At 37.6% G+C, this 8,751-nt stretch overlaps 1 protein-coding gene across 1 annotated transcript; it reads left to right on the forward strand.

Moving 5' to 3' along the window:
• Nucleotides 1-6,446: 6,446 nt before the first annotated feature.
• LOC115007335 (granzyme B-like) lies at nt 6,447-8,175 on the forward strand. Its single transcript, XM_029430146.1, has 5 exons — nt 6,447-6,526; nt 6,669-6,828; nt 7,039-7,171; nt 7,425-7,652; nt 7,751-8,175. The coding sequence occupies exons 1-5, from the start codon at nt 6,469-6,471 to the stop codon at nt 7,901-7,903; spliced, it is 732 nt and encodes a 243-aa protein (XP_029286006.1). The 5' UTR covers nt 6,447-6,468; the 3' UTR covers nt 7,904-8,175.
• The last annotated feature ends 576 nt before the right edge of the window (nt 8,176-8,751 follow it).

An 8,751-nucleotide genomic window follows, 5' to 3' on the forward strand; every position in this document is an offset into this window, starting at 1 on the left:
ACTTCAGGATAACACACTAAGAAAAACAAGGTGTAGCGTGGGATCAAAATGTAGCAATTCACGCTACAAAGGAAACAAACAAACACTCTAATGCACATTTTTAATCGCAACGCATGTTGACAAATTACAAATATAGAATAACAAAATCATAGGAAAACATTTCTCCCTCATCAATCCGTTACAAAAGGATCAAGTGTGAACACTTTTAATGGTTTTGGATACAAATTCAAGGCAGCTAAAGTGGATTTGAAGGTTTTGGTTGTAAATAAGCCCCAATACCTCCGGCTGTCAGGTCATTGTTTTCTAAACAAGGACCAAGATTTCATTCAAATCTTTTTTTGCACATATATCTGAAACATTCCCCAATTTAGAAATATCTTTTTTGGACCTTGTTGGTTCTCCTCTCACCTTTTGTGCATACTACTATGTGGCTACATGAAATGAGCTTAGCTGAATAAATGTATTAAGAAGATCACAAAAGTTCTTGGCTGTTTATCTGACACAACCCACAACCCAGACATTTCTTTGAATAGTGTTACGATCTTGAAGAACCACGGACACCACAGTTTCCAGCTGCAGATATGAGTGTTGATGTTTCCATGCAACTAGAGCTCAATCATTTTATCATGATTCAACAGACCGCTGAACATTTCTGCATGTTGCACTTTTGTTTGGCTTATTTGAAGCTATTGTTCTGCACGTAAAGGATTGTACCTATTTGAAGCGAATGTACTTGCAAGATTCTTGATGTTCTGAGTTGTATCCTCATGATTGTTTACACTTATTATAAGTCGCTTTGGACAAAAGAGTCAGCTAAATGAACTGTAATGTCATTTGATGAATATCCCTCAGATTAACTACATTGCTGGATAACCGAAAGTCTCCTCATAGAATGAGTTGCATGCAGCTCCATTAGGATCCTAATTCAAACTCATTTCTCTCCAACCTTAACATGTCACAAACGGCTTCCCGACTACATCAGTTTCACTATGTTCATGTGTACCATACACATGCTAATCAAATACAATCCAGTACAATAGCTCTGCATGACATCCTACGCATTATTATATTCAATAGTATTTTCTAAAGGATTAAATCAAAAGAAAAAATCATAATGCCTGTAAAGCTTTAGTTTTTACAATTGCTAAAACACATTTCTTGAAACCTTCACCCATTTTCTCAAAACTTTAAACACAAAACACAAAACTCAAGCTACATTCACAAAACCACAGACTCCTCTGGAACAAATCAAACAATGCTTTCAGATCATACACTTTTCCAGTCAAAATAGAAAAACCTACAGAGCATTCATTAGACACTACATACAATAAATGTAAACACTGCATCCAGTGCATGTAGTTTGATTTAGTTTAATTGCAAAACTAAACAAAAGTACAATTATCCCAACTTATTGTCACGGTAGCGAAAAGGTGAGGACTCAAATGCAAGACGAGGAGATTAACAAAAAGAGGGCTTTATTCCAAAAAGCTTTACAAAACAACAAAAATACAAAAGGTAAACAGCAAACTGAAAAGACAAGCCAGGATGAAACGAGGAAGCGCGAGGAGACATATGCAAGGGTGACACTTAGATGACGATCTGACAGGGAACACTGAGAAAGACGGGGATATATACACACAGACACTAACGAGGGGAACGAGACACAGCTGGGGAGAGAGGCTAAAACACTTCAAAAATAAAACAGGATATACAAAAATCAAGACTGTGACACTTATACAAATAACAAAGAAAACTTCATACGTAAATGAAAAGCACATTACAGGTAAATGTAAAGCACATTAGAGGTAAATGTAAAGCACATTACAGGTAAATGTAAAGCACATTACAGGTAAATGTAAAGCACATTACAGGTAAATGTAAAGCACATTACAGGTAAATGTAAAGTACATTACAGGTAAATGTAAAGCACATTACAGGTATATTAAAAGCACATTCCAAAACCAACTGCAGAAAACGTCAACGTACGATTCATTCTGCCTCAGCAGCATCACGCCTTGTGTTCTGGGTCCGGCCAGAGGACTTCATCTACATCACACGCAATGTTTTCTCTTGCTAAGCAACGGGGGAAAAACTCTGGCATGGATCCAGGCTTGACAAGCACCCACGCCTATGTCACCACAGGCCAATGCCATTGCCTGTAGGAGGTTTACCCTGGTGTAGGGGTTCCGGTCACAGACCCTCCAGCGCCACGCAGAACATAACTCCTCTGTATGGGCTGTATGGTGGAAGGCAAACATTTATGAAGCGCTGGTTGATGTTGAACCATTCACGTATGCGGACTGCACGGTGAAAGCTGACATTGTCCCAAACTACAACATAAATAGGATGCCCAGCATGATGAGGAACCTGAACCTCAATCAGAAAATCCCGAAGACCACTCAGATATGTGAGAAGATGCTCGGTGTTGTAAGGCCCCAGGGTTGCATGATGGTGGAGAACCCCCCAATTACTTATGGCCTCATTGTCAAGCCATGAACAAGAACATGGTCTGTGACCGTTGCCCGGATTGCATCTGAAGGTGATGGTTCTGGTTCTTCCTCGGCCTTCATATCTTCCTCTTGGCCCATCACCTCTTACTTGTACTCTTCCTCCTCTTATTCTTCCACCTCTTCCTCCTCTGCCTCTCAAAATGTTTTCATCCATTGTCGGTATTCACATGTGCACTCTGAACATGCTTATATAGTGTGTTAAATCGGTTGATCACATCATTAGAAACAAGTGTGTACAGTTTTGAGTCGTTGTGTTTAAACGATGACCACTGTGTTGTAACTTTTGCTGCCTGTGTTTGGCATTTTTTAACACATGTGCATCACAGTGGGAATTGTGTTTTATAGTAAAGGAGAATGTGTTTAGAGTTTTGCACATAGTGTCTAACTACTTGAACTTGTTTAAGGTTTTGCTAAAAGAGAGGTTGATTCGAAAAAAAGGGTTTAGGAAACTGATCATTTGGTTCAGAGAATGGGGTTTAGTGTTTTAGCAATTGTAAAAAACTGTAACCTCAGCCCCAACCCCAGAGACTAGATGATTCAAAAATAATTGTTAAAGGAAGTTGGAGGAAGTTGGATTGCCTTTAAAATCTAACAAACAAAAACAAATAGAAAGGATTTTTTTTTTTTTAAAAGGGAAATAACTTTTAGAATTAGAATTGTATCATCCCCAGAGCACCACAGGAACCCACAACTGCTCGTCACATAATATGTACAAACTACAACTTCCACTCTCTTCAAGTGGGCCTTGTCTCTTCATGGTGTGAGCTTTACAATTGCAAATGAAGACGAAGACCCATTTTAAATCATCCAGGCCTTATTGAGTTTGTCAGGACAGCAGCTCAATACTGTCTGAATGGAGCTCAAATAGACACACCTATCTGGGGCCCAATCAATCTTAAGCAAAGTATAACAGCCAGACTAAGATTATGTAAACTCCACACTGAGCAATCACGCTTCTCCTGAGGACCATGTTTTTGTCATATAGTTCACAACCATTTTTTATCCCTCTATTACCAGCTCTAATTCATTTGTTCCTGCCATTCCAATATACTGATCGGCATACTTAAATGAGAAGAAAGTGAATGGCATGGGATCCATTCTGGCCTCTGAACATATTTAACGGAAAATAAGACCTGAAAGACTGTGAGTCAACCAAGCAGAGATACACTGCTGCTTCACACCTCATGAAGAGGAAATTGTTCATGATATAATCTACACTTCCTGTTGATTGAAAACAAGATTAATGAATTAAGAACATTTCAAGAGATGTGACCAAGAGATACCAAGATACATGAGACCCAGAGTAATCTGGAATCAAAACCTGCCTTACCAAAAATAAAGATTTTATTTGCATTCAATTAAAATGAAAGACACTTTGATTAAATAGAAGTTGTATGCAAATACATGAATACACTGTCACAACACACCATACATTTGACTGTTCACTAAAGGCCCAGTGTTTTATTCATTTATTTGACAAGGGCAGTGCTTAGCTTCTTAGCTCTACCAGAGTTAGCTATATGCTAACTTACAGCTGTAGTCCCTAGTTTACTGACAAGAGATAAGCAAACATAATTACAAATTTCTCCACCTGGCTCTTAAAAGAGCAATACTCAGTATCTAAAAATGTTTATAAAGTGGTGTCTCTTTTTGTATCATCTTTCCAAAACCAAGAACACAAGAGCAAAAGTATAAGGAATAGATTCAAGTGATTGTTTATCTGCTTCAACGTGAACTGCAAATGATAGCATGCCGGCCTGACTAGCTAACTACCTACAATAGTAACCGGCACAATTTCCAAAGGCATGGTGCATGTCATCAGCTATAAGATATAGTATATTATTATACTATATTATATATATTTATATGTGGTGTAACAGGTGACATTAGAAAATACTGTTTGTATGAACCTAAAGCATAACTATAACTGTTGTCATGTATTCCTATATTAAGATAGCTCTACTCAGCAATACACACGCAGTGCTGTTTCTTTACATTATGTCCATGTCATCATACTTCTTCATAACACTGAATTGTTTACATTAAGCTACTAGCTTTAGCCTACGTACTTTAGCATTATGTCTGTGGTCATTATATGCATATGTATAAACCTTTAACATGAATTAAAATGACTCAGCTGGATATAAAAAATGTAGCTGAAGGCAGAGATTTCAACAAACTGTGTGAGTGTTGTCATTAGCATTAGCTTATACTAATGCTAATGACAACACTCCATGCCAGCAGCCAGTATAATAATCCTTGCTGTCATTGTTACTGGGTGGGCAACTGAGTATACAACTAGGAACAAGGTTATTTACAAACAGGGACATTTTTAATGGTCTTACACTTGCGTGATGTTCTGATTCATACTGTGTTAGATGTCTTATAGTGGCTGGTAGTAGGAAGGAATGGCCAAACAACACTTTCATCAATCACAGCTCTCATGGCTTCCTGTTATTTTCCTTAGTGAACCCCAAATATCTCACTGCATCTGTCTCTTTATGATAGTGATGTTCTTGATGTCACAATGTAAGGAGTTTTGTGTAGTCCAAACTCTATCAAGATGTTTATTAGATCTAAATTCGAGGTTGGGTACTGTTACTTATTAACTCAACATGCAGCCTAGTGGTCACAGCGTCTTCTCTCAGAACAGCATGATGATGATTGCACTTTGAGTTTTGTTTACGCAAATGAAAAGTACGCCTATAAATACAATTTATTATTATTATTATGTAAACAATATGTCTCTTGCTAGGCTATCTTTTAGATCATCGTATCTTCTTTAGAGTGTAACATCCTTTGTCAGGCTTTCTATGTGGCTCTACTTCCAGTGCCATTGGCACATTGTCATGTACAAAACCTCCCTAACCACCTCCATCTAATAAGCAGAAGCGGGGGGGGCACCAACTGCCTTACTAAGCCTGGTGCAAACTGCTTAGTCTGTCTTTGTTAAGACCAGTCATTAGAATGGACTTTAAGTCAGTTGCACCAGCCCAACTTAAGCCCAGTCTTTACCCGCACGGTATTAGTGATGCACGTTCATGTGAATGCCTACCTGACTATGCCTATTGCCTAGCAGTGTGCAACCTCCTATTTTGCAGCAATGTTATTGAGGATCATAGAAAATAAGAAATTGGCAATTTCTTGGACATCGAGATATGAATATTAATAAATCTGTACAGCCGGCAGAAGACCATAAAGCAGAGGCTCTCAGTCATTCTGTATTGAAAACAGAAACTAACTGAAACACTTCTGATCAGGCATAATTATCACCATTGTGTATCTTATTGTCCACACCATTAACTTTACCACCTCCGATAAAGCGCAGGCTTGATCCGCTTTATCATAAACATTCGTTCAATATTTCAATTTACTCTGCAGTCGTGTTGGCATAGTAGACTTCCTTACGTGTCTGTACTACAGTTCATCCGGTGATTTCAGGCAACTATCTGAATTTCACGTTCATCATATAACTGTGAGGCTTAATATGAGATGATTTTATTACAGGGCTGAGGTGCAGCAGCCTTGATATAGAGTTTTCAGATATGTGAATTTCTTTCTATTGTCGGAGCATCATTATTGTGAATGATTTATATATAGCTCAGCGATCACATTCCACAAGTCATATTTCTATGCACCCCCTTGCATGATTAAAATAATGTTTCATTTGGGGCTCTACGTGTTGCCACAGATATATCAGTATAATGCAAAATATAGTATTGTGTATGTCAACCACATGCACAATACTGTTAGTACTTAATTTTCTAAGGACTTTAGACTTGTACTTTTAAAATCTATCGTGTCATGCCCTGCACCTCAAGCCTTCTCATACATGTGGTTCAAAGCAGTACACAAACACTTCCTTTCCCCTCACAACACAAGGAAGCATTTAAAGACTGAAATTGTCAGAGATGTGAGCCACTGCTTTTCAGTAGCTCAGCTGAACTGTGATGCCACCATGTCTATCCACTGTGAACTGCTCATACTGGTACTTGCGCTGACTCTTCATGGTCAAGGTAAGTTTAGTACATTTACTTCTTCAATCATAGGTTTATATATATACACACACACATATATATATATATATATATGTATATATGTATATATGTATATATGTATATATATGTATATATGTACACGTAAAACATTTCCCCTCAGTTCATACAGGCAAAATCATTGGAGGTCACGAGGCTGATGCACATAGCAGGCCATACATGGTGCTTTTGGAGGGGCACATGGAGAGTGGTAAAATAAAACGCTGTGGTGGCTTCCTTCTGAGTGAGGATTTTGTGATGACTGCAGCCCACTGCCAAGCCAGGTCAGTTTACACACTTTATCTTTAAGATTTATCCTAACGATAATGCATTGAGACTTCAATTCACAAAACACCAACAAATGATCAATTTGGAAAATTAGTGTCACGATGGCTTCAATAATTGTGATATAAATTCCAACCTCTTAATATTTCTATTCAAAAAATATTGTTTAATTCTTAGATAATGTTTTGCATTTAATTTTGTCATTTCAGCTCCTACACTGTCAAACTAGGAGTTCACAAGAACAGTAAAGACGAGATAATACAGAACATAAAGGTGGAGCACTCATTTCCAGGCAAAGACTACGATGAAACAAATCACATTAATGATATAATGCTTCTTAAGGTAAGAAAAGTATTGCCTTTAAAAGTAGAAATTAGCTTTATTCTATTTTAGTCATTTCCAATGTTTGTTTCTCATGTTGTTATTTGAAAATGTCCTTTTAAATGTATTAATCAATATGAGGGTTGAAGTACAGTTTGCATGATCATCACTGAACAATAGTTCATCAGGAAATGTATTATACAGGCAAATGTGAGCACTGGAATTGATATTTCAGCTTCATTATGTGTATATGTGTCTGTCCCTGTTCCTTAAGTTGAGCTCCAAGGCAAAATTAAACAACAATGTGGGAATCATTGCTCTCGCAAGCCAAAGTGATGGCTCTCTGCCAACATCATGTCAAGTCTCCGGCTGGGGAATAGCTGACAGGACCACCACTTATATGTCTCCGGTACTTAGAGAAGCCAATGTAACACTGATTGACGATCAGCGGTGTGTTGCGTACAACATATACTGCTCCAAGGGAGAGACTGGACCATGGAAGGTATGTTTGTAACATCACACGGACAAACAAACGTTGGTCAACAATTATAATTAATTTGGTGTTGAAACAATGTCTGCATACTGTGCATGTACTTCCAGGGAGACTCTGGTGGTCCACTGATCTGCGAAGATGGAAAGGCATACGGGGTGGTGTCCTTCAACTTCACACCCGCACCAGAAGGCCCAACAATACATAGTTATACTAAGATTCCTGAATACAGAAGCTGGATTGATTTGATTATGGAAATCTGAGACGTGTAACTATTGATAGATCAAATCATAACATTTGAATGTACTGTTTGTGACACTTTGGAGAGCTGATAATTGAGATATTATTATCACAACTTATTCGGTCAGACCAAAGTCTGGATTTGCTTGCTTTACACAGATTTAATGAAAATGTGCTTCACTTTGATGTTTTCAAATTATACAAATTATTTTATTGTTTATTGTTTTCCTGCTGTTGGGGAACTTGACAACTAAATTTAGTGTGAATAAACTTGAAATTATTCTAAGCAAATATAAACCAGGCACACAAACGCTTTCTCAATGCTACACTTTAAAAAGCACACAAATAAGTATGGCTTAAAATCTGAAAAATAATTGTAGACTTGCTGTTTATTGCTGTCTAATACATGTAATGTCTATTGATGTTAGATACTATAAGTCATCCTGCTCTTAATTAAATACAACATTAAATACATTACTCTTTGTGCACATTATTTTTTGACTCGATCAAATGAAAACACAGGTTTCTCTCTGTTTGTTTTGTACCATCTGTTTAAACAATAAACTCTTGTTGCTGTTGTACTTGGCTAACACTGCCTCCTTGTGTACAAAGGGCATATGTGCAGCAATGAGGTTCAATTCAGTCAGAGCTGAAACTTTCTTCTCATTTAAAAGCATTTAAAGCATTTAAAATGTCTAGCACTGCTGCATCCCCAAATAGTTGTTTGTCAATCACAAAATGACCTCATGCTTCTTTACTCAGGAGGGCCTTCTGTGTAGCCACTCTAGTATAATGGCCTGATTCATTGAGTGCTGATTGTCCTTACCTAGTGCTTGATGTACTGTAAATGTATCAGTGGCTTTGAAAGTGC

Source organism: Cottoperca gobio, chromosome 4 (genome assembly GCF_900634415.1).
Source record: "Cottoperca gobio chromosome 4, fCotGob3.1, whole genome shotgun sequence".
Lineage (NCBI taxonomy): Eukaryota > Metazoa > Chordata > Actinopteri > Perciformes > Bovichtidae > Cottoperca > Cottoperca gobio.